At 44.0% G+C, this 25,362-nt stretch overlaps 1 protein-coding gene across 4 annotated transcripts in view; it reads left to right on the top strand.

Moving 5' to 3' along the window:
* The first annotated feature begins 664 nt into the window (after positions 1-664).
* The window catches only part of Ak5 (adenylate kinase 5), a 181,841-nt gene continuing 157,143 nt past the window's right edge, over positions 665-25,362 (top strand). For 3 of the 4 annotated variants that reach the window (XM_076933423.1, XM_076933426.1, XM_076933425.1), the window contains exons 1-5: positions 784-1,062; positions 8,506-8,692; positions 12,269-12,436; positions 13,772-13,941; positions 14,028-14,141. In XM_076933423.1, the coding sequence (XP_076789538.1) occupies positions 1,003-1,062; positions 8,506-8,692; positions 12,269-12,436; positions 13,772-13,941; positions 14,028-14,141 (699 nt within the window). In that variant the 5' untranslated portion in view covers positions 784-1,002. Of the gene's footprint in view, positions 1,063-8,505; positions 8,693-12,268; positions 12,437-13,771; positions 13,942-14,027; positions 14,142-25,362 lie in introns of all 4 variants that reach the window. The other variant, XM_034501205.1, reaches the window with a different exon arrangement.

The raw sequence follows: 25,362 nt of genomic DNA, 5'->3' as shown, positions 1-25,362 counted from the left end.
CTCCCTCACTCAGTCCCCTTTTCCTCCTTCAGCTCCTCCCGGCAGAAATAATTCTTTGACTGCTCACTAAATCTTGTGCTAACCAGTTCAGGCCTTCTACTCAAATGTTTAAGGGAATGTGAAACCAGTTGTCCCAACTCCCCTTAAGGACTGGGTACTCCAATGTAAAAAGACCCAACAGAACCCTCCCTCTTTCCCTACTCCCAACGCCCTATCACTGAAAAGCCATTAAGTTTAAGAGTGTATGAATTCTCTGACTTGGGTTCCCCCCACACACACCCCCGAAGAGCTCCTGGTAAGTGGTGTGTGTGTGTGTGTGTGTGTCTGTCTGTCTGTCTGTCTGTCTGTCTGTGGTGTGTGTGTGCGTGTGCGTGTGTGTGTGTGTGTGTGTGTGTGTGTGTGTAGGGTCTGTCTATGGTGTGTGTGTCTGTGGTATGTTTGTGTGTGCAGGTGTCTGTCTGTCTGTCTGTCTGTCTGTGGTGTGTGTGTGTGTGTGTGTGTGTGTGTGTGTGTGTGTAGAGAGAGAAGTGAAATGTATCCGAAATGTATCCAGTTCCAATTGACCGGTCCTTGGCTCCCGGGTGCCCTGGCCGCGTTGCGGGCTGGGGAGTGACTGCAGCCCTCGCGTCCCCACCCCCGCGCCCCGCGCCCCGCGCCCGCCCGCGCAGCGTGACTGGCGGCCGCCGCAGCGAGCTCCGGAGGCGCGGGCCGAGCGAGCGCGCAGAGCCGGGAGGCGGCGGCTGGTGGCGTCGGCCGCGTGGTCCTCCTCCGCGCCCCTCCCCTGGCGCTCGCGCTGCCTGCGCCCGGGAAGCCGCCGCTGCTCGCTGCTGGCTGGCGCGGGGACCGGCGCGGACGCGGGGGCGAAGGGAGCGCGGACGGCACAGCTGCCCAGGAGTCGCCGAGGGGACCCCGGCCTGAGCGCATCCAAGTGAGGGCTGCACCCGGTCAGCCACAGCCTCGGGAGCCTCCCCTCCTGCTCCCCACTGCACGCGCCGTACAGCCATGAACACCAACGACGCCAAGGAGTACCTGGCCCGGAGGGACATTCCTCAGCTTTTTGAGGTAAGAGGCTGGGGTGGCCAAAGGGTCCCCAGTGACCGTCCTCAGGGCTCGAAGGGCCAGCGCCCAGCCGCACCTTCCGGTGCGGGGTACCTAATGAAGGCGCTCGCAGAAGCTACCCTCGCCCCAGACAAGTCGCCTTTCGCGCGGGTCGTTAGGGTCCCTTTCAAATGCAGGCTTCAAAACCTGTATCTTGGGATCAAGTTTCCCTCTTCAAGCTGGGTTCTGGATGCAGGCTGTCCCCAGAGCATCCCTCCGAGATGGGCACCCAGAATGGACAGCAGACCGTGGCCTGGCAACACTCTCTAGGGCTGAGGGTCAAGCCAGGTGAGAGCACCGTCGCCTACACCGAGCCAGGACAGGAAACCGAAGGTTCTAGAGTCCTAAACATTCCAGGCGCCAAGCGTTGGGACCCCTTGCAGGGAAGGGAAAGCGTGGACGAAGCGACTCTCCCAGGGGACGGCTTGAGGAGAGGGATGAAGATGGAGAGGGAGAAAAAAACCTCTCTCTCTCTCTCTCTCTCTCTCTCTCTCTCTCTCTCTCTCTCTCTCTCTCTCTCACACACACACACACACACACACACACACACACACACACACAGCCTAGCCTATCAAGTGCAGCGCTATCTCCTGGGTCGCTTAAGCTCTGCCAGTCAATGAACTCCTGAGCGCGTTTGCTGGTTGCTTGAAAGGTTCTCCAGGCTCTCCTCCTGGCCTCAGCCTCCAGCCCCAGCCCTCCCGCCCACCTACACAGACTGGGTTGACTGGGAGCGGCCAGACAGGCGTGACTCCTGTTGCTGGCCTCTGCTGGGCGTAGCAGCAGCATCCGCACCAGGGACAGGGGATGCGGTAACTCTCAAAGAATGGGAGAAAGGAGGCTTGAGGAATGAGCTAAAGGTACCTTGCTCCAGCCGCAACCTCCTTCCCAGAGAGAAGTCCTGCTTCCTATTATTCTCTCCACATTCAATCTTAAAACACCCTAAATCCGAAGTGCCTCTGCTTAGGTAATAAAACAGAATAAAATTTTAAAAAGAACGGCACCAATCCAAGCTTTGTAGGATGAGCCCTGAAAAACCTCGCCTCCCGTTCTAAAGAAACCGGTAGAGTAACAATAATAAACTGAAAGCCACACGTTGTTCTTTTTCCTGTTTAGGGGATTTGTTTTATTAGAAGAAAAATGCAGCGCTTAAGAAAATAACTTTTGCAATACCCCCCAACTATGTCTACTTAACCTAGGATGCTATAATTACAGTGCTTCGAGAGGTTGTTTTTGTTTGTCTTTTGTTTTGTGTTTTGCTGTTTTTGTAAATGTGGAAATGAAGAACTGAAAGATTTTTTTTAAAATTATAAATGTTAAGACTGATACCAATTTTATTTCTATGCTTCTGAAAGAATGATAGATACATTCCTGGCAGAGCCGCCTGACAGCAAAATGTGGGAACTCTTTCTCTTCCTTGGTGTCAGGTAACTTACAGAGAGCCAGGGTGGTCTGTTCACAGAACTCTGTGTGGTGTGTGCTAACCAGCTGCGGTAGGTAGCTGCTTAGGCTTCAAGCTTTTCATCGGCATTTCTGTGCATGAATGGGATGTCTCAAAATAGTGCACACAGTCAAAAGGAAGTCAGCTTGCTTACCTGAGAGGCACTGATGTAGTACACTGAGACTCAGTTCAGGACAGCACAGAGCCGGATAAGACTAGAGACTTCTAGCTTCCATTCGAACAGTGAGACAGATCCACTGTGCACAGCTCAGAGGGAAGCAGGACCTGATTGTTCACGTGACGAATACAGACCACAAAACTCAAACACCTCAGGTTTCTAAAATGGATTTTCTGTGCCAGAATCCACACCGTCCTAAAAGTTTAACCAGGTGCCTGCCAAAACCCCAGACAGTTACACATAACACATGCCATTGCAGATACAGCAACAGACGAGTGATTCTGTGTATCACCAAAACCTATGTATGTAACGGAGCTTCTCAGGTCCTTTTCGTGGTATAGAGTATCTGCTAGGTTTGTGGTTGAAAAGTACTCCTACCTTAAACATAAATTAAACAAACAAAACCAAACACTTTCAGCTGGTTCAGTTGTGTTCCTAATTCACCCCAGTTTTGTAATGTGACTGTTGGTCTCAGACCTTAGAGCAAAGACCGGCAGTTATTTGAATGCTATCAAAAGTCTAATTAGATTATTTACATTTTCAGAGGATTAACTCAGAGACCAAGAAATAACATTTACCACATCTACTAACATCTGCATCCTGGGGTGCTGCAGGCTTTTAGGGGAAAGAACTTAAATTATCAATGAAAGAGTGAGGTTCATTGTCATTGATCTAAAAATCAATGCCCTTTGGGGAACGAGTTTTGTTCAGGGAAACTTGAATGTCTGTCTCCCAGTTGGAAAACTTGCATTGCATATACCCACCCTACTTAAGGAAAAGACAAAATTAACAGACCTGGATTTTTAGTATTAATGTTGTGGTTGGATCATATATGGGGTTCAGAGAATCTAGCATTCTCGTCTACCCCATTCCAAGTTTTTATAAAACGTACAAGGAAGTTTATATGAGAAGCTGGCTCGGAGTCTTGAACCTAAGACCGTCTGAGTAAGTAAGCTTGAGAAATCCACTGATATCTCTGAAACACGATTTCCTGATCCAAAACTAGTGATGCCCACAGGGTTGAGTGTACACATAAGGACACACAGGAGTTCATGTGAGACACAAGACCTCGAGTGTTGATGCAGTCAGTTCTGACCCACAGAATAACAGGAGTGTAGGAAGCTAACCTGCCTCACAGAAATCGGATGACACTTGCTCTGCCCCCTCAGCAGCTGAACTCATCTGATGGAGCTGCACACCCAAACCCAGTCCATTCAGGATTTCAGAAAACAAAGGCACCCGGTAGGAATTGCCTGCCATTGGGGATAAAATGAAACAGTGCTACTTTAAAGCTTAAAAGCTCTGTTAGGGTTTGTCAACCTTCCAAAAGTGTGTGTGCTTTATCCATTAGTAATGTATAGGTGAGAATAATGTATGCTTTTTCCATGAAACACTCTAAAGGAAAATATTTTGCACTTCAGACGGGCTTACAGGAGTGAACATTTTCAAAGATGTAGAATTTGTGGGAACTAGAGTGTGCTCGTCCCCATTAGTTACACACACCAGGCACTTGACGGGTCCCTGTAAATACCAGGGACTGGCAGGAACGTGGGCTGGAGGAAGAAAGAATAGGGAATCTCAGGTTCTGCCAGTGCCGATTCAAACTACTGGAGCCAGAAGGCCAAGTGCTTTATTTTTACATATTTAAACACAATAAAACATGGAGAAAAGTTTCTGCACGACAGTTACCACAGCAAAGCTTTAGGCACGGCTACACCCAAACCCCTTTGCAAAGTACATCTCCTTAGCAAAGTGCCTGTGACCTTTACATACAGAGTATGTTCTATTGACTGATAAGCTGTGCTCAGGACCTAGGAAGGAAGGCCTTATGATAAGCATAAGGGTGGATTCTATTGACTGAGAATCGATGCTCGGGATTCTAGGAGATTCTGGTGAAGGTTAGCACCAAAAACTAGCAAAAGATCACCAGATTATCAAACAGCATCCACTCCAACCTTCTGGTGAACAGCTGCCAATTTCTTCCCCCGAAGAACGAAGCCTGTGTGGTTAACAGTTCTGGTTTCTCTCATGCTTATTATCTGTGAGCACACGGACCTCTTGCCCTCTATGAGGCATCATGAATGAAAAACAAGTCAGACCATATTTTTCCCTCTGTAATCTTATAAATACTGTAGAGATTTATTGCATATTGATCAGCATTTTAAAATCTGACATCAACGTTTTAGAATTGTTTTTAGTATTTCTCTCTCTCTCTCTCTCTCTCTCTCTCTCTCTCTCTGTGTGTGTGTGTGTGTGTGTGTGTGTGTGTGTGTGTGTGTTTGGGTTTGTGCAGTGCCTGTGACAGTCAAAGGTGTCAGATGCCCTGGAGCTGGAATAAACAGTTATAAGCTTCCTGATATGGGTGCTGGGAACCAAATACAGGTCCCCTACAAGAGCAACAGGGACATCTTAACCAGTGAGCCATCTCTCCAGCCCCTGACTTCAATTTTCAGTCTCATCTAAACATGAGTCTGGAATTATCTTTTAGTCCTAATCATAAAACGTCAACACGTATGTACTACACACCAGGGAGGAAATGTCAGGCGTTTGAGACTAAAGAGCAAATGGGGCCTACTCTGTTTTGATGAAATCTCAAGGCTTGGGAGGCTGACACAGAAATCAACATTCCAGTGTAAATAACAAGTGTGGTGTTCCATCCTGATACTCAGCTGGTGGTCATCCTGAGTCCATAGGAACACAAGAGAAACGGTCCACAGGCCAGCCGAGGTTTTCAAAAACAGCTGTCTGATAATTACCATGGTAGGACGCAAAGCCAGCATTTATTGGGCATGCATGTGTTACATATGAAACACTTAATAAGCAATATATAAATACAGTTTTTTACAAAATCTTTAAAATAAACCCATTTCACAGCAGAGCTAAAGCCCTACTGACTTTAATAAACACAGGATAAGGCTTTAGGGACATAAATAAATAATGATAAGTATATTCCCATGATGCACTTGGTCTTGCTTTGATGCTACTCTTCTGTATTCAAGTGCCTTTCTATCTGAAGGGCAGAGGATGCTGAGTTGAAGTCTCACTTATGCTCAGAGTGATGGCTCCAGCCTTCAATCCCAGTACTCAGGAGGCAGAGAAAGATGGATCTCTATAGGTTTGAGACCAGCGTGGCCTACATAATGAGATCTAGGCTACCAAGGCTACATAAGCAAGACCCTGCCTCAAAAAAACCAAAACCAAACAAAACACAATTAACTGGTCAAAAACTTATGAGATTGTCTTAAATTCTCAATCAAATCACAGTTTCAATTCAAACTGTTCATGCAATGAAATTCAAGAACAGAAAGGGGACTGCTGGGGATAACCATGCCCGGTTGTTTAAAATTATGCTATACAGCCATGGCAACAAACCAGCATGACAAAGGCATAGAGCCAGATTCGAGGGCCGATGAAACAGAGTGGAGGGCCTGGGGAAACTCACGGAACTACAGACTCCCAACTTTTAACAAGGATGCTGAGACAAACATTAGAGAACAGACAGACAGACAGCCTCCTTAACAAATGGTACTGGGTATTCATGTGCAGAAGGAAACTAAATCTGTATCTCTCACCTTGAAAAAAATTGATTTAAGTGGATCAAAGTCCTTATATAATCTAGACCTGAAACTCTGGAGCAACCAGAGGAAAATAGAGCAGACACATCAGGATGTAGGCATAAGCAAAGGCCTTCTGAGAAAACAAACAAACAAACAAACAGTAGTTCCAGCAATGTGACCAAGAGCTGAACTTCAGAAGCGTTTGTAAGACAAAGGAAATAACACAGGGAAAACACAGCACACAGAATGGAGAAAAAAACTGACCAGCTATCTCTACCTGACAAAGGGTTAACATGTACGGCATATGAAGAATCATAAAGTTAAGCATCATCAAAGCAAATCAATCAATACACAGAAGAAATCGAGTATACAGTTCACAAAAGAATTCCAATTGGGGGGCGGGGAGGGGAGATATAAAGAAGAACGTGTCCGTCATCAGGGCAGAGCAAACCTTAACCACTGAAATTCCACCTCCCCTGATCGGAACAGCTGTCATGAAGAAATGGAGCAAATGCTAGAGAAGATGCCTGGAGAACTGGGAGAAATTCCTTATATGCTTTTTGGGGGATGGAGGCACTCATGGCTTCAGTACGGAGTTGGCTCAAAGTGGGTTGAAGATCTAGCTCCTGCTCCAAATGCAGGAGACCCTAGGTTAAAGCCCAGACACTGCATAAACCAGATGTAGTGATGCACAACTGGAATCCATCACAAGGGAGGTAGAGTCATGAGAACTGGATATCCAAGATCATCCTTGACTGTGTGGCAAGTTCAATGCCACATTAGATTGTGTGGGAGCCTGTCTCAAATATTTTAATATTTTAAAAATATTAAAAATATACCTACCATAGGACTCCAGACTACTCCTAGGCAGTGAAAGGAATTTACGCCTAACACACAAATGCCCACACATCCGTGTTTACTGTGGTACTATTCATTAGAGCCAAGATACATACACACCTTAGATGATAATGCAAATGCCGTGGACGAATGCCGTTTCTTGGTTCACTCTCTCTGGGTTCTGCTCACCTAGCTTTCTTATACATCCCAGGCTTACCTGCCTAGGGATGGATCTGCCAACAGTGCTGTGGTCTCCAATATCAACCATCTATTGAGAAATCCCACTAACACGGACTCAGGACAATCTGATCTAGGTAATCTTCCATCTGGGACTCACTCAGATGACTCTGGACTGCGTCAAACTGACAGCTAACGACAGCTGGGACTGACATTGATCAACAGATGGATGGATTTTTAAAATGTGATACTTATACACAATGGAGTTTTAGCCAGTTATTCAGAAGAACAAAATCATGCCTCTTTCAGGGACATAGAAGATGCGATTGGAACCAGAGATCATGTTAAACGAAATAAGCCAGACCCAAAAGATAAATATCACAGGCTTTCTCTCATGTAAAAATAGAGATTTAGACAAATAAGTGGTATCAAAACAGAAGGGTGCTGGTTTGGGGAGGAAGGAGGCTACAGGAGAGAGGGCACAGGGGGAGGCGACCAGTACTGCATATCTTGTCTTGTGGATGGAATCTAGACTTAACTATACATAAGAATATACACTGCATGAAAGTGGAGTGATTTCAGGGGTATGAGGAGCCAGTGGGAGGGCGAACAAGAGTGGGTTACAGGGTGTGAACATGAGCAGAGTACAGTGAGACGCATGCAGCCATGCAAATGTCATTACGAGTTCTATTGCTCTGTATAATGAAAAGAAAACAACTGAAAGGGGTGAGTTTAGAGAAATGCATAACAGCATTGTGACAAAGATCCTGTGTGCTGGTGGGTGTGTCGGCTTGGTGCAAGCTAGGGCCATCTGGGAAGAGAAATCTGCCAGGCATTGTCTTCATTAATAATCCATGTGGGAGGGCTCAGCTCACCGTAGGGTGGGTGGTGCCACCCCTGAGCAGGTGATCCCAGATTATATTAGAAAGCAGGATGAACTAGCCATGAGGGCAACCCAGCATGGCATTCTTTTATGGCTTCTCGAGTGCCTGCCTCTGGGCCCCTGCTCCAGTGCCTGCTGCCTCCTGGCCTCTGCTTGAATCCCTGCCCCAATGTCCCTCCGTGATGTGGAACTGTAATTCGGGAGCGTAAGCCAAAGAAACCCTTTCCTCCCTATGCTTTTGGTCTTGAATTTTATCACAACAATAGAACGCAAACTAGAGCATGGTGTCAACATAGATTTTATTTTTACTTTTTAAAAAAACATATCTATATTTCAGAGCCTGCTGAATGGCTTGATGTGTTCCAAGCCAGAAGACCCTGTAGAGTACTTGGAAACGTGTTTACAGAAAGTCAAAGAGCTAGGAGGCTGTGACAAGATCAAATGGGACACATTCGTCAGCCAGGAAAAGAAGACGCTACCACCGCTAAACGGAGGACAGTCGCGAAGATCCTTCCTCCGAAATGGTAATGTGTGTACAGAATGATGGGCAACTCACGGGAGAGCAGATCTCTTTAAAATACACCGTGCAGACTGGAGAGAGTGCTTTTAATGATTGGATTTATAAGTGTTTTGGGAGGATTTATCTTTTTCTGCTAGTAATTCTAATCACCCGCGATAAGAGGAAGAAAGCAACACACCATTGTCTGGCAATTTTCTGTAAATGTAATGAAAGTTATATTGCTAAACTCATTATTTTGCACCATAAAGTACATTTAAGAATGTTGGTTTTATTTTTAACATTGCAAATAGGCTTTTCCCGAATACACAAGTAGAATGCAGATAAAATTAGTAGTTATTATATAACAACTCAACATTTTTATATTACTCAGAGTCTTGGCTTGCTAATATCGCTCCCAAGTACAGAGTGCCTATTAGTGTGTTTTCATAAGTGCATGGATGGTTTATCAGGGTTAATTTAATAAAGATTCACTAAGCGACCACTGAATATAGTAGATTTGTCATTTGAGTCAAAGACACAGAAATAAACTCGTTGACTGTGTCAAGAACGGTTGAGAACTGGAAACTGTGGGGTGTGGAGCAGATTCACACTTTTACCTTCTTATTTTCAAGTGTGTGTTAAAGACATGGGCCACTCAGCCTTCTCCATGCAATGAAGTTGTAAGTATAATAGTCTGTAAATGCAGAATTAATTCCAATCAGGGTAAGGTAAACTAATTCTTTTCCAGTGGCCGAGACACAATTAAATTAATTAAATAAATTAATTAAATTTTCACAATTTAAACTATGTTCAAAACTGTTCTACAGGGAGGTTGGGAAAAATGGCTCAGTGATTGAGACTGCTGCCTTCTCTCCCAGAGGACCAAACTTCAGCTCCCAGCACTTATGACTGGCTACTCACCATTGCCTAGATTTCCAGCTCCAGGGGATCTACTGCCCTCTTCTGGCCTTCACAGGCACCTGCACTCACATGTGCATACCCCACACAAATATAAACACATAAAGAAATAATAAAATAAAATATAAAAGTTCTGTCTCACAAAAGTTTGAGCCACAACAAGACATCGAAACAAACTTTCTTTGCAATAAATAAAAGGAGGAAACAACTCTTAGTATGTGTGACCACAACAGTCATGACCCAGTTAGATTTTATTTGAATGAGGTGTGGGAGAAAGTCATGGTGTACTAATTTTTAAGAAGCTCAAGAAGAGAAAAGTAGAAATATCATTCCATCAAAGACCTCTCCAGAGAGAGAAGTATCTTTCCTTATCCACACAGGAGCAATTATGCTGCTAATTATATTTTTATTAATCATTAGACAGACCTTTCTGTGGTTTGTGCTCAAGAAAACTACACTTTGCTATCCTGTACCAGAAATATATGCTAGGAAGATACAAAATATTTTTATAAATTCATTTATTTTATAATTACAAATTTTTATTTCATGAAGTGATTTGTACTTTTATCATTTGTATTTTTTGTTTGTTTTGTTTCTTGTTTTATTTTATAAAATGCTGGGGACTTGGATTCAGAACCTCATGCAAGAAAGAAAAGCACTCTAACAACTGAGCTATTGCTCAACCCCTTCCTAGACATAAATCATACTCGGTGGGATAGATTGTTACATTCAAGAACATTTCTAAGTGTCCCATAAACGTAAAAATTTCTAGAAATAGAATGATTCATCATTTTTTGCAAACCTATTGACAATGGTCTACTAACATGCAGGTATCTTGACAAATTATGTGACATGAAATATTCCATCGTCTAAGTGAATCACTTAAATGAAATACCATAAAGCAAAGGCAGGCAATAGGCAGACATGTCTTTAAATTATCGCATTGTTAAGGCAAAGCAGGTTACTATAGTCAGTGTCTTTTCTGAGACAGCCTTTCCCCACATTTTCCGAAGACTGCCTGCTGCCATCTGAAGACTTCTTTACTGCAATCAGAGTCTAGTAAGTCAGAGGTCAAATGATCCCATGTGTTGTATCAACAGAGAGCAGGAAGTCCCACCTTGGGAGATGAAGCGTGTGCTGTACTTAGGCTTTGTCAGCTATTGAGAACCCTCATGGAAGGCCAGGTAGCTGCCGGCCTCCCTCCTGTAGGGGTTGTTTACAAGTTAGGGTTCTCTGATTCCTGGGTGACATTACAACACCTGTGATAAGTAAAGAAGCCATAAACTATAAACTGACGGTGGCAGATACCACCTGATTGTCTGTCTGTCTGTCTGCTATCTGTCATCTGTCTATCTGGGGCTTGCCAGGTCTGTCTCCTGGGCCACTGGGCATGTGCGGTTTCTATTTCTACTCTTCAGTTTAATGTTGCAAGTGCCAAGTGGGATTCACTGCCTATGTTCCATCACCTGTGTTTGTTCTAACTTCTGAATCTTTCTCTTTTGCAAATCCCCTTTTATGACTCCAGCCCAAACATGTTCATCTCCTTGCTATCCTTGGTATCCTGCAGAGTTTACCTGGTGGACATGTGGCTGTCAGACTTAAACACGTACGTTTAGAATGACTAGAACTGAGGAGACAGTTACAGCGTGTCCTCCTACTAAAGTCACACCCCTCAAACACGCACACGCACATACAGATACACCTGGAAGTATAGGTCAAATGCTTGTTGCCAGTATAGACATAACACTAAATCTTCATGTTTACATTGCAAGTCAACAAAATCAAAGATACTCACCTTAGTTACTGCTCTATTGCTGTTAAATGACTCCACAACCAAGGCAGTTCTCATAAAAGAAAACATTTAACAGAGGGGCTTGCTTACGGTTTCAGAGGACTAGTCTGTTATGGCAAAGTGTGGTGGCAGACAGGCCAGCATGGTGCTGAAGCAGTAGCTGAGAGCTTTGCATCCTGATTCCCAGGCAGCAGGAAGGGAGGGGGAGAGACACTGGATGTGGCAAGGACTTTTGCAACCTCAAAGCTCAAGTCTATGATACATTTCTCCAACAAGGCCACACCTCGTAATCCTTCCCAACGAGTTCATCAACTAGGAGCTAAGTATGCAAGCATATGCGCCTTTAAGGGCCATTCTCACTCAAACCACCACAGAACTAAATATTGAAAATTAAGAATATAATGTCAAAAGGTTCTACAACCTAAATATTTGGTCTTCGTGCCGCTAAACACTTCACTGGATCCCAGAGTAAAGGCACATTTCTATTTGTAGAGAAAGTAGAGTACGTTCCAGATAGCCACTGAATCCCTGGGCAGCTGGGTAAGCTGAGGTTATATTCTCAAATTCCAGAATAGTGTTGCAGAGGCTGTGAAGTAAAATGAAGCCATGCTGGAGAAAGTTACTCCTTTTCAATGCAGGTGGCCCAGTCTAGCCATCCAATATCAATAAAGTTTTATTAGAACACTGGCCCCTCATTCACGTGTGTATTGTCTATGACCATATCCATGCTACCATGGGTGTTGAGCTCTAAAAGTCTGAATTACTGACCTCTAAGAAAGCCTTTCAGAGACTGGCTGGTTGAAATAATTTCCTGGACTAACAGGTCAACTGTGGAAGGTACGTCTCTCTGCTTTGTTTTCTCCTTTTCAAAATTATCCTACTCTTTTGCAGTCATGCCTGAAAATTCAAACTTTCCATATCGGCGGTATGACCGGCTCCCTCCAATCCACCAGTTTTCCATAGAGAGCGACACGGACCTGTCCGAGACCGCGGAGCTGATAGAAGAGTATGACGTTTTTGACCCGACTAGACCTCGGCCGAAAATCATTCTTGTCATAGGTATGACGGCAGGCATGGTGGTTCTCCACTATTACCAACTTTGTTTGTAACTTTATGTTCCAGAAACAATAACTAGGTAGCAAATCTGCAAATGTCCAGTTGGGTAATAACAGACAAGCAGAAACTTCAAGGGGTGGCATATGGAAATAGTTGAGAACACTTTTCAATAAAGCAGAATTAGAGTTCTGTTTAACACTTATTTCATATTCTTAAATTCCCATTAAAACATCACAGTACTTCTCTATAATGAATTGCAAAAAATATCTCCAAGATTTTATGAATCTGCTGCTTTCTTCATTTAAATGTTAATGTGGCTAGCCAAATAGATATTTTCTTTTAAAATGAAAATATCTCTTTAATTGGCTAATAAAAAGTTTATTCCCTAGTAACCATAGAAGGAAAATAAATAATAATGTACTGAAGGATCCATGAGTGCAAAGTGGTACCTATCATAAAGAACGTTTCCATCTCATTAACAAACAAGTGTAAGAACGGTACTTTACACCACCAGTAGCCTGTGGTCATTCTGCCAAAAGCGAAGATAAAAGCACTGTGAATCTTGTGCTCGATACGAAAATATAAGCTCAATTTCTGTCTCACAAGGAATAGATACTGAACATGTTTTACATAGTTTAGGCAAGGAAAGTATTTTTTTCAAGTATATGTGTGTATGCTTTGTGTGGAAGTATGTGGTATGTGTAAACAGATGACGTGCATGCATGCGTGTGGTTGTGTGTGTGTGTGTGTGTGTGTGTGTGTGTGTGTGTGTGAGAGAGAGAGAGAGAGAGAGAGAGAGAGAGCATGTGTGTGTGCACAGATGATAGTGCATGTGTGTTCATGTGGTATCTGTGCATGTGTGCTGTGTATGGAAACATGCGTGTATACACAGATGACTATGCATGTGTGACACCAGAGATGAATCTCAGGTGTCATTCCCCAGAAGCTGCCCCCTTGTTTTTTGAGACAAAGTATCTCACTGGCTCAGAGCTCTCCAAATAGGCTCGGCTGGCTGGAGAGTGGTCCTCAGAGATCTTGCTGCCTCCACCTCCATAGCCCTGAGACTATTCATCACTGTATCCAGCTTTTGACATGGGGTCTGGGACTCAGACCCCGCCTAGCAGGCACTTTGTTGACTCAGCCATCTCCATAGCCACACAAAGTGTATATGTTGATTACTTGCAAATTCTAACTTTCTCAAAAATCTACGAAATCACGGGAGACCTCTGAGTATACAACAGTCTTTGTCCCATGTTGTCATTTCCCAGGAGAATAGTAGCTGTCATGGATGAATGTCTCTTCCTGTAGGGTCATAGTTTTGCCTGTTTTGAATGCCAGGTGGTCCAGGGAGTGGAAAGGGTACTCAGAGTTTGAAAATCGCAGAGCGGTATGGATTCCAGTACATTTCCGTGGGAGAATTATTGAGGAAGAAAATCCACAGTGCCAGCAGCAACAGAAAATGGAGTCTGATCGCCAAGATAATCACCAACGGGGAGCTGGCCCCACAGGTACTACTGCATAATTGCCTTTTCGCGTGTAAATGATACTTGCTCCTGCCTGGAGTACACTGTAGATTTTTGTCTTTGTATTAAAGGAGACAACAATTACGGAGATAAAACAAAAACTGATGCAAATACCGGATGAAGAAGGCGTTGTTATTGATGGATTCCCAAGAGATGTTGCCCAGGCTCTGTCTTTTGAGGACCAGGTAAGAATATTTCCTAGCTTTTTAAAAAACTTATCTCTTCTGTCCACTATCTTTTATCTATCTATCTATCTATCTATCTATCTATCTATCTATCTATCTATCATATACATGTATGTGTTTGTATCCATGTATGTTTGTACAGAACGAGAATCCTGCATATGTTAGACATGCTTTTTACCACTGAGGGCATAGCATAGCCTTATTACTGTTAACTGATATTTTTAATAAAGTCCCATTTTTTAACCTAAATTATTGGGAATTAAACAACAACAACAAAGATGAACAAAGATTTCTTGGCAGCATTTCTGAATTCTGGTCTAAAATAGGCAATCCATCCATGTGTGTTGGCAAAAGGTGTTTTCCCTTGGCAAATGTTTAAAAATTGAAGACAACATCTGCCAAAAAGGAACATCAAGACTGATGATAGAATTTATTAAGTTTATTTAAAAGTGTAGTTCTTTATAAGCTTTATTTCAAACACTTGCTCTAAGATGCTTTTTTATGTTTAATTTCTTTAAAATAAGTCTCAGTCAGTAATGTCCAGGGATGATCCTGGGATTACCCTATACCATCATCCTTGTTGGTTAAAGAAGGTCTCTCTACTGGGTCAAGAAATGCTGGGCTTCCTGTGTCAAGATGCTGTTCAGCTCCCGGAGTGTACTCAACTGGAGTAGATTATGTTTCTTAGCATCTACTGTACCCATCCTAAATGAACACAAAAACTGAACTACTGTGTCTATTGATCTTTGAAAAGACTCATAAGCCAGAGTGGTATTTTCATTGCCTAGAATCCTGGAGCCATTCTTCTGGAATATGTATTTCAGTTAGAGTAGAGGGAGGGAAAGAAGGCCATGCAGACATGGCTCCTCCTGTACAGGGAGCCACACACAGCTCTCCTGGAGATCTGTCAGTCTCGGACCTTGCTCACACTTGGGATGTACTGAGAGCTTTGGGGACCTAGCAAGCAGATCCTTACAGCATGGTCTGCCGACATTTCTTGTTCCCTGCCACACCGGATAAAATCCAGTATCTTCCTAAGCTTACATCTTAGCATCCAAGAGTTTCTCAACCATGTTGGCTGTGCAGTGATACCTGAAGTTGATGATGCTACAGGAGTTCTGTGGATGCAGAGGCAAAGCTGAGAGGTTTATGTAAAATGTCAGGGTTGGTCCCACCTGCCCTCCTCACAATGTGTAGGTAGAGGCTGCTGCAGTATACCTTTCTGTTTTTCCACCTCTGACATCAAATATGCAGGGGTCTCCACGTCAGTTCGACATCACCAACTGGGCATCCGGGAATTTAATTCTGCTTAATCATTAAGCATCCAACGTTAGAGCTTCCCCCGGCTGCTCCCACCCAACATCCCAGCCCAAGCCCCAGCAGCTCCTGTACTTAAGAGAGAATGACTGAAAAAATGGGGGTCCCCACGCTGCCCTTTATTAGTTTAAGAAGTTACTGGAAAGACTGAAAGAACCCAGGAAAATATGTGACTTACATATCCTGATATATTATGAGGACACAATGTAGGAAGAAAGAGGCATCGGCAAGGACTGTCAGGAGAGGACAGAGCTTCCCAGTTTGTGCACCAAATGTACAAGTCCTGGAGACTCCAAGAACGTTTTAGTAACCTTATCTCCAACCTCCCTCTCCTCCCTAGGTATTATGAGGTAGAGTAATTGCACCACTCTCTGTCCTGAGTCTACCTGAGACCTCTTTCATGGTCTCATTTCACCTCATTAGTATAGACACATTGCTTTCTGATGGGTTCTTAGGAAGAGTCAAAGACATGCCCATCACTCAAGAAATTCCAACATCTCTGTGCCGGGAACAAGAGCTGTATGTCTTTATTAAGCCACACATCACGTTTTTCTTTAGTATCTTTAAGAATTGATTTATTTAATTCAGCTCATCTTAATGGAAACACACACACCATACACACATACACTGAAACAACAACACACAATGACAATTCCATTTCCCTCAAGAGTTTCACACCACAGATCTAAGGTGTAAGAAAGGCTGTATTTCTGAGGACAGCCAGATATGGTGCCAGCACAGCCATTTTGATAAAACACCCAACACTTGTGTGGCTCATAGAACAAAGAAGAGTAATTTTTTTCCCTTCCCTTTAAGGAAATATGAACACTGGAATTGTTCAAGCAGCTTTTCTCTTTGAAGGGATCATGGCTCCCTCCTTGGTGTTACTCTTCCATGTAGGATGCTACCATTCTCAACTGTATGCTAGGAGGGTCGTCATCACATACAAGTTCTAGATGGCCTGTTGGGAAAATAACAAGAAAGGTCTAAAGTCCCAGGTCAGAAAATGACACCCAGCCCTTGTGCTCACTGGCACTGTTCACACCCAACCCTTATGTTCGCTGGTGTTATTCACACCCAGCCCCTGTGCTCACTGGCATTGAGAATTTGGCCATGCTATCTCCTTGGAGAAGACTGGGAAGTGTGGTCCACTGGGGCAGACGTGTCAGCAACAACTTCATGACTGGGAAGTTTTCATCTTGTACAAATGGCTAGGCAGAAATGAGTGTGCTTCCTTCCTCCCGCACACAGTACACCACCACTCAGCTTGGTGAGCACCAAGCATGTTCGTGCCTTCCCAAAGCTCAGCACGCCAGGTGGACGGACAGTTCCCTTCACTAGCTCTGGCTTTGCTTCTCATACTCCACTAACTACAACCCTAAAGTCAATTTCTCTTCCCTCTCACCACTAAAGAACTAGAGGCACAGGATCAGGCTAGGTACAAAAAAAAAAGCCTCCCTTAAGAGGGGAGAAAATGAGGACATGTGCTGAGGACACAGAATCATGTGCACTTGGTAAGAAACCCCCGTGGGCGGATTGTAGGGCACCCAGCATGGGACCTGTTTCTGGTCCCACACTCACATCAGCTGAGCCTGGTGTTTGTCATTTCTGTCTGCCCAGGCTTGATTGAGCCTCTGAAGTCTTCCCTGTTCTTTAGCAATGTAGAAGAGGGTGGAAACAGGCTTGTGTTCAGCCTGGGAAGCCATTTTCCTCTTCGAAATGATTTTATTGATGTGTAGACATGGGTCTTTATTGATGTGTAGACATGGGTCTTTATTGATGTGTAGACCTGGGTCTTTATTGATGTGTAGACCTGGGTCTTTATTGATGTGTAGACATGGGTCTTTATTGATGTGTAGACATGGGTCTTTATTGATGTGTAGACATGGGTCTTTATTGATGTGTAGACCTGGGTCTTTATTGATGTGTAGACCTGGGTCTTTAATGATGTGTAGACATGGGTCTTTAATGATGTGTAGACATGGGTCTTTAATGATGTGTAGACATGGGTCTTTAATGATGTGTAGACCTGGGTCTTTAATGATGTGTAGACATGGGTCTTTAATGATGTGTAGACATGGGTCTTTAATGATGTGTAGACCTGGGTCTTTATTGATGTGTAGACATGAGCCTTTATTGATAAGTCTGTTCTGCTCATGATTTTGCTATTTAGTTATTTTGTTTGGTGATACATTTCCAACATTGTGGTTTTCTTAGAAAAAAAAAACTTAACTATGTCATAATTATGGAAGGACATCTCCCTCTTGCTACTGTTTGAATGTGGGTAATGTCTTCCACAGGTCTATGTAAGATTCTGGTCTCCCAGGTGGAGGTGTTGAGAGGTTCTGCAAAACTTTGAGGAGTGGGGATTTATGGGAGATCTTCATATCCTTGGAAGCAAGAGATGGTGGGGCCCCTGCCAGTCCCCTCTCTTCCTGGTTGTGTTATGAACATTCATTCTAATGTGTTCCCATAAGGATGTGCCACCCTTGTGAGAGACCCAAACCAGTGTGGCCAGTCAATCTTAGACTTCACCTTCTAGAACCATGAGCCAAATTATACCTTTCTACTTGATACTTGCCTGCCTGCCAGGCAATCCCTTAGAGTGATGCAAAGCTGCACCTGCTTTTCCAAGTAGTCTGGTCTCTATATTTAGCTCTTTATAAGACAACATAGTCTTTTAAAGATAGCATAGTCTTGGTTTTAATTTCCAATATAGTTTTTATGAAGAGATTGGTATGTAGGTAATTGTAAAATACCCCAACAAAAAACAACTTCAGCTTACAGTTCCACATCACAGTCCATTCATTGAAGAAGTCAAGACAGGAACCCAGCTGGTTATAGAACATCTACCTGCAAAGACAGAATAAATGCGTGCCTGCCTACTTGCTCAGCTAGATTTTGTTTTTATTTTTCTTCCACTTTCGTACAGACCAAGGACTAGCCCATGAGATGGTCCTGCCCACAGTCAGGTCAGATCTTCCCTTTTAATTAAGCCAGTAAAGAAAAATCCCCCCACAAGCATGCCCACAGACCGAACTGACCTAAGCAGTCCTCCGATGAGAGTGTCTTCCCTCGGGATTCTAGATTGTGTCAGACTGACAGAACTGACCAACACAAGTGACCATTGCCATGTTGCCATGTGTAGTGGGCCTAATTCTGAGTTGTTGCATACAGTTTTCTAGTCTTCCATATAAAAATCTTGTGCCGTTTTGTTAGCTATGATCCTTTCCAGCTTATAGGATTATGGACAAATTGCCCACTTTGTAACCTATTCTTCTCAGTGTTTGGCTGACCTTGACAGAATTACTGTGTGTTTGTGGTTTGTCTCTGGCACAGGCTTCTCTTCTGTGTTCTTTGAGAACACAGCAGAGTTTATTCATTCATTCTGAAGGCCTGCTTCCTTTTCCCTTTCTCTGGACCCTCACACCTGTCTCATCAACTCACTATGCTCCTTTGCTTCAGAGGGTTTGATTAGACAGAGAATGATTCAGAGAGGGAAACAAACACTAGGATTTTGGATACCACAGAAAGGAATAATTTAAGTAACTCCATAGGAAGTAATTTTGAATCATTTCTCAGACCTTCGAGTGAACCAGGGGGCTTGGTCAGCGAATGTTGCCTTTGCTAGTCTATATACGCCTGATTAATGTGCAGGCTCCCTGAGACCCCAGTGTTCTTGACACAGTGAAGAATGAGATGACAGTACTCACAGGACGGCAGTGAGAGTGAGAGTCACTCTGTGTAGTTCTCTGCACAGCCATGGCTCATGTGCTTTGCCAGAAGGGCGTGATGATTAATAATGGGCCTGGCAAAAACAGCACTCTTTTGATTTATAGAATGGAAGGCCAGTTCTTCTCTCCTTCTGTCTGAGGCTGTGAAGGCAAAGACTCTATTCCTTCTACAGTCTATTTTTCAAACTGACCGATTAAACCATCAGAGGCATCCTTGAGGTCTTAAGGCTGCCCACAACAACACCCCTTTGAGCTTGCCTTCTGAGTTTGGCCTTAAGCCTCTGTTAGAAGATCTTGTGCTTTTCTACAAATGTCTGGAAACCACTGCAGAGCTCTGAAGCTGCAGTCCAGGGACATTCAACACTGCTGGGCAGGAAGCCGTTGGAAGCCCACTAGTTAGCACATCCTGGTTCCATCCTCCTCCTCCCTCTTCATGCTCCTGAAGGGGGAAAAATAAGTAATAGTTGATCAGTTGAAACTAACCCAGAGGTGAAAACAGCCCGGAGTTCCAAACTGAGCCGTGGACGAGCTCCTCCTGAGAGTGCAGGTGCTGAGCTCCAGGTGCATGCAGCACGGAGCAGTCGGCCTTCTGGTGAGGTGGAGCACCACCATTTCTATACCTGAGCAACGACAGCCTCGCTCTTCCGAGCTGTAGAGTTTTAGAAACACTGTCCAGTCAGTATAATCTGTCAGATAATCCCTGCAGGAGTCTGAGTTCACTCACATGGCCGTGCATACAGAGAACCACAAACTTAAGGTGCTCTCAAACATCTTTATTTATATATCCCATCTTTGCTGGGATATTTGGTGGATTGATAAAGGAATTCACTGACTATGCTAGTGTAAAAAAGAGGACAAGTTTATTTAGTACACTGCAAATGACATGGTAGCCATAACAAAACCACCTATAGACAGCAGTGAGCTCCAGGGGCTTCTACTTTGGAGGAATCCTCGTGTCATTAAGTTAAGCCTCCTTGTGTGCAATGTCCCAACATCCTCCTCCAACCGTGTAAATAAGAAGTCTCCAAGTTGATCGGTATTTGGTTCTGGGCAGTGAGGGTGAGCTACTTTGTGTGTGCCAATTCCCATCACAGAAATGAGAACAATTCCAGTATTTGGTTGTAGCTGGTTTTGCTTGGCCACGCCCTTCTGATGTTTTAGTGTTTGGGCAGAACACAGCTACAATTTTGTCTGGAAATGTCTTCTGGACCAGGTTTTCATGCAGGACCTGCTCACTTTCTGGCCTCTCTCGGTCTTGACCTTCCCGATAATACTGTCCTCATCCCCTATAGAGTTACTAATTTGGGTTCAGAAGACTTTATTAATTTATTTGAAATGAACAAGGGTATATTCTGGTCTGCCCCCCCCCCCAGGAAGGGTTTGCAGTTGCCTTGAAAAGAGGACCACACTTGGGATCAGTTTTAGTGGAAGGTGCACATGGCTTGGTGATAGGGGGTTGAAGGCTGTGTCTAAATGTCCTCTTGAGTCAGAACTATAGAACTGGGAAGAAAGAAATCTGACAAAGGGATTGAAAACATAGGGGCATGCTTTTCTGAGCAAGAGTGGGATGGGGAAGGATGCAGTTGTGGTATATATCCATACATGTAGAGATATGCAGGGCCCACAGGGAAAGGCTGAACTATACAGAGCCTGTTTCCAGTAGCACCCAGAGAATGGAGGCGATGGCTGTGCTTCATAGAGGGAGAAGTAAAAAGTAAAAATGATTGACCCTGACTGAGCAGATTTTGAGTGGGACCCAGCCTGGTTCTCCTCAAAATATATGGAACCATTTGAAGATGAATCTGCTTAATTGTAGAAGGAATAGATTTGATTAGCCATTGACAGAGGCAATTGACAGAGACTAAAATTGTAGAGAAAACAAGGAATCCTATGAGATGGATCAGAGGAGCCAGCCATGGCTACACTCCTCTAAATTATGATTAGAAAGTGGGCATCGAGAAGAAAAACAGAGAGCAGCGGGCATGGCCAGGGCGTGTGGTGCCACAGGGAGAAGGCCATGTATGGCCAGGGCATGTGGTGCCACAGGAAAGAGATTTGGATTTTTCATAAGCTTTTATGAGGCTCAAGAGAATCAACTGAAGACACAGGTTTTAACATGGACAATTATGATTTGTTCATTTCCCAGAGACTTCTGTGGTCTCAGGTACCACAGAAGAGGTTAGAGGCTATGTTCTGAAGCCTAGGCTGGTTGAGTCTGGCTCAAGCCCGAGGTTGGGTGTGACAGAGCCAGCTGTGGCAGAGATTTTTTTTTCCTCCAGGAGCAATAGAGGGGACATTATTTAATTTACACAGAGTCACACAAATTCTGATAGAAGAATAAAGCACATTAAAGGGATTTTGCAGGAGTTAAGATGGTATTTTTCCCGGGATGGGACAAGTAACAGTCAGAGTGTCATCAGGTCACATCCCACGAGGAAAATCCCAAAAGCAGAAGCATTAGCTTTGGGTCACAGGTTTATAGATGAACTTGCCTGCATGGGCCTTAGGGTCCACTTCTAAAGAAACAGCAAAGGCCTTTGATAGGTTTATTGTTCCAGTGTGGCTTTCTTATTCTTCATCTTGACTGTTTGTTAGAAAAACAGGTTTAACATCAGACAGGTAAACTACATTAGTAATTTTCTGGCATTTGACGACCCCTGGAATGATAAGACCCACTAGGTCCCTTCTAACCAGGCTGACTGAGTGCCTGGACGATGGACTCTATATGCCTTAAGGAACACCAGGTTGCCCAGTTAGGATAACAGCTGTGCTCAGAGATGCAAAACTTTTGTTTTAAAGTACTACTAATTAACATTTTCTCTAGTTATACATCCTTGCTGAGTTTTTAAGACCATATAGGTGGCCAAAGTTCACCTTTTTGTATGGTTGGTTAGAGCTCTGTCAGAGGCCCTTTCTTTGTATGGTTGGTTGCTGGAAAAGAGGATTTCCACTGCAAAGCTTTTTAAAGAGGCCAGGTTCCTCATCTCTGTAGGCTGGACATGTCAATGGAAACAGGGAAGTCAATTCGAGAGAGAGAGAGAGAGAGAGAGAGAGAGAGAGAGAGAGAGAGAGAGAGAGAGAGACAGAGAGAGACAGAGAGAGACAGAGAGAGACAGAGAGATAGACAGAGACAGAGAAATATCCCAGAAAAGGCTGGGTCCCTTACTCTTCAAGTAGCAAGTGCAAGCAGGAGCCAGGAGGCTTTCCCGTTGCAACAGTGAGGGTCCTAAGTAGGATAAATGGTAGGTGGGAGGTGGAATCTTCATTGCCTGTACCAGCCACTGGGGGTGGTGTGTGTGTGCGTGTGCGTGTGCATGTGTGTGTGTGTGTGTGTGTGTGTGTGTGTGTGGTGCTGTGATTCAGATGGGCTGGTGAAAGAATCTGACCTTTCCATCAGACTAGGAAAGAGAACAAGGTTATCTTATTCTTTAACTTATTTTTATCCTATAAACGTATTGATTTACCAAAGAGAGCAGCAGGTTCTGTGGTAACAGAAAAGCCCCCTGCACGCAACAGTGAGCTACAACTCCTCAGTAGGTTAGGGTGAGCTGCTTTGCATCTGACTGTAATTTCTCAACACACAGTTTCTGTTGTGCGAATTAGGCAGCTCTGTGCTAAGGGGTTAAGGCTCATTTTGTTTGCCCATGCCGATCTAGGTACTAGTACAGTACTGTTACATTAGTTTTCTCTTGAGGCATGGCCTCACTAAATAGCCCAGGCTGACCTTGAACACTTGATCCTCCTGACTCAGCCTTCTGAATGCTTAGCCTGTAGGTTTGTGTCACTATTCATAGCTATATTTGTGTTCTGTTTTTTGTGTCACATATATACACATATATTATAATGTATAATATAATGTATAATCTATAATTTAATGTATATAATGTATATAATACATTATAACATAAGGTATAGTGTATATGGTGTGTTGACCACTCCCTGAGCCCACATCTTCACTGGACTCTGCAGATAAAGAAACAGAGGCAGGTGACACCATCAGGCAAGGACACAGCTGGTATTCCAGTCTTGGTGCAGATATAGAATCAAGACCACTGGCTTTCCATACCCTAGAGATTATGAACAGACAGTCTCCAGGCTGAGTGTGGGCTGCAGACAACATTTTCAAAAAAAAAAAAAAAAAAAAAAAACAGTGTGCCAAAATTTAAAATTGGAAGATTATAAAATAGAAAAGCAGTTTTCTTGGAGATTTGGTGGCTCCAGAACACACTCCTGGATCTCAGTGGTGACAGTTGGTAGTCAGACAAGGAGTTCTTCAGTTCATGACTGTCCCCAGCCCAGCCCTGCCTCTCTCCCACCAGTCTGACCCTTTAAAAGCCTGGAAGTTCATATCCCACATGCCCACTCCCCCCTGCCTGGTCTTAGCTTTGACCTGCCCAGCAGAGCCCACTCCAGTGGCCGTTAACTATTCCTGTGACCCTGTGGCTCCATGTTGTCCTCAATGCCAGAAGCAGTTGCTTCATTATCAATATAGCCTCTATCCCAAACAGTGATGAACTGCAGATAGCCCTTTCCCACCAGGATGCTCCTAGCAGGGCCTCCAGTCTTCCTGGCCTCTCTGTTGCACATCTATAAAACACTGAAGGGCAGTTTGCCATTTGCTTGATTGGTATGGGAAAAGAGAAATAGTGTCTTAGCAACAGTGGTAGACACATCACACTGAACACATACGGAAGAGTTACCGTAGCAGACATTGTTTGGAATCTGTCTACATCCTTACACGAGTGTATGTTGACTCTGCCAACAATGTGAAAGTATTTCACATGTGAAGAGTGGACAGTTTACAAGTGGATCTGGGCAAAGCCTCAGCACTTTTGAGAAGCAAGAAGGGTGAAGTGAGCCCAGGTGTGGGCTCCTGTGGGTTGAGTCTCAGTATAAACCCCACCTTACTACCACCCCTGCCCCTGTGCTTTGAGGAACGTAGACATGTTATGGCGTTCCCATTTACAAATGCTGCAATATTACATTTATGTCCTAGCTTGCTTTGTATTGCTGGGCTAAACATCACCACCAAAGGCAACTTGGGAAAAGGGCGTTGGTTCCTGTTCATAGCTTGTAGTCCACCATGAAGGGAAGTCAAGAACTCAGAGCTAGAACCCGGAAGCAGTAACTGAAGCAGAGGCCATGGAGTGAAGCTCCTTACTGGATTGCTCTCCAGATATATATATATATATATATATCTTTCAGGATCACTTGCACACTTGCACAGGGATGGCTCCACCCACAGTGGGTTGGGCCTGCCCACACCAAGCATTGATCAAGAGAATGCTCCCACAGACTTGCCTATAGGCCTATATAATAGAGGCATTTTCTTAATTGCAGTTTTCTCTTCCCAGATATGTCTAAATTTGTGTCAAGTTGACAAAAACAAACCAGCTCATTTGATAACCTAAAATCAAGGTAAGGATGTGGCTCTCTGGTAAAGGGTTTACCTAACATAGCTAATACCTTGGTGCAATTTCAGCACCACAAAAAAATTAAAAATAAAAAAAAGAATAAAAAACAACAACAAACACCTGTGGTGGCTTAAATGCAAATGGTCTTCATAGGCTCATTTATTTGAATGTTTCCTCTTTAGTTGGTGGAATTGTTTGGGAAGGATTAGGAGGTGTGGCCTTGTTGGAGGAATGCCACTGGCCTTGCAGTTTTAAAAGCCAACAGCATTCTCAGTTAGCTCTCTCTCTGCCTCCAACTTGTAAATCAGCACATAAGCTCTCAGCGACTGCTCCAGAGCAATGCCTGCCCCGGGCAGCCATTGCTTCACACCTTGATGATCATGGACTCTGGCCCTCAGAAGCCGTGAGTCGCCTAAGTGTTTTCTTTTGTAAGTTGCCTTGGTCTTGGTGTCTTCACATCAATATAACAGTGACTGAGACAACAATCAACAGTATCTGGATGACAGAACAAGAAGTTTAGCTGGCAACCATATTGAAGAATATTATTTAACTCTAGTGAGAGGATAAAGCAAATGAGATGAGAGCCAGATGCCTGGAAGATTCCCAGACGTCCGCTGAAGAATGCGTAATGGGGAGCTTGGGGAAACAAGGGCCTCTTGAATTTCATCTTGGCATTGACTGGTATGGTGGCTCATACCTGCAGTCCCAGTGGCAGGGAGGCTGGAGACTGCTGTAAGTTTAATATGAGCTACCCAG

This window comes from Arvicanthis niloticus, chromosome 4, assembly GCF_011762505.2.
Source record: "Arvicanthis niloticus isolate mArvNil1 chromosome 4, mArvNil1.pat.X, whole genome shotgun sequence".
Classification (NCBI taxonomy): Eukaryota; Metazoa; Chordata; class Mammalia; order Rodentia; family Muridae; genus Arvicanthis; species Arvicanthis niloticus.
Note: the sequence above shows the minus strand (reverse complement) of the source record. Positions and strands in the feature narration are given on the sequence as shown.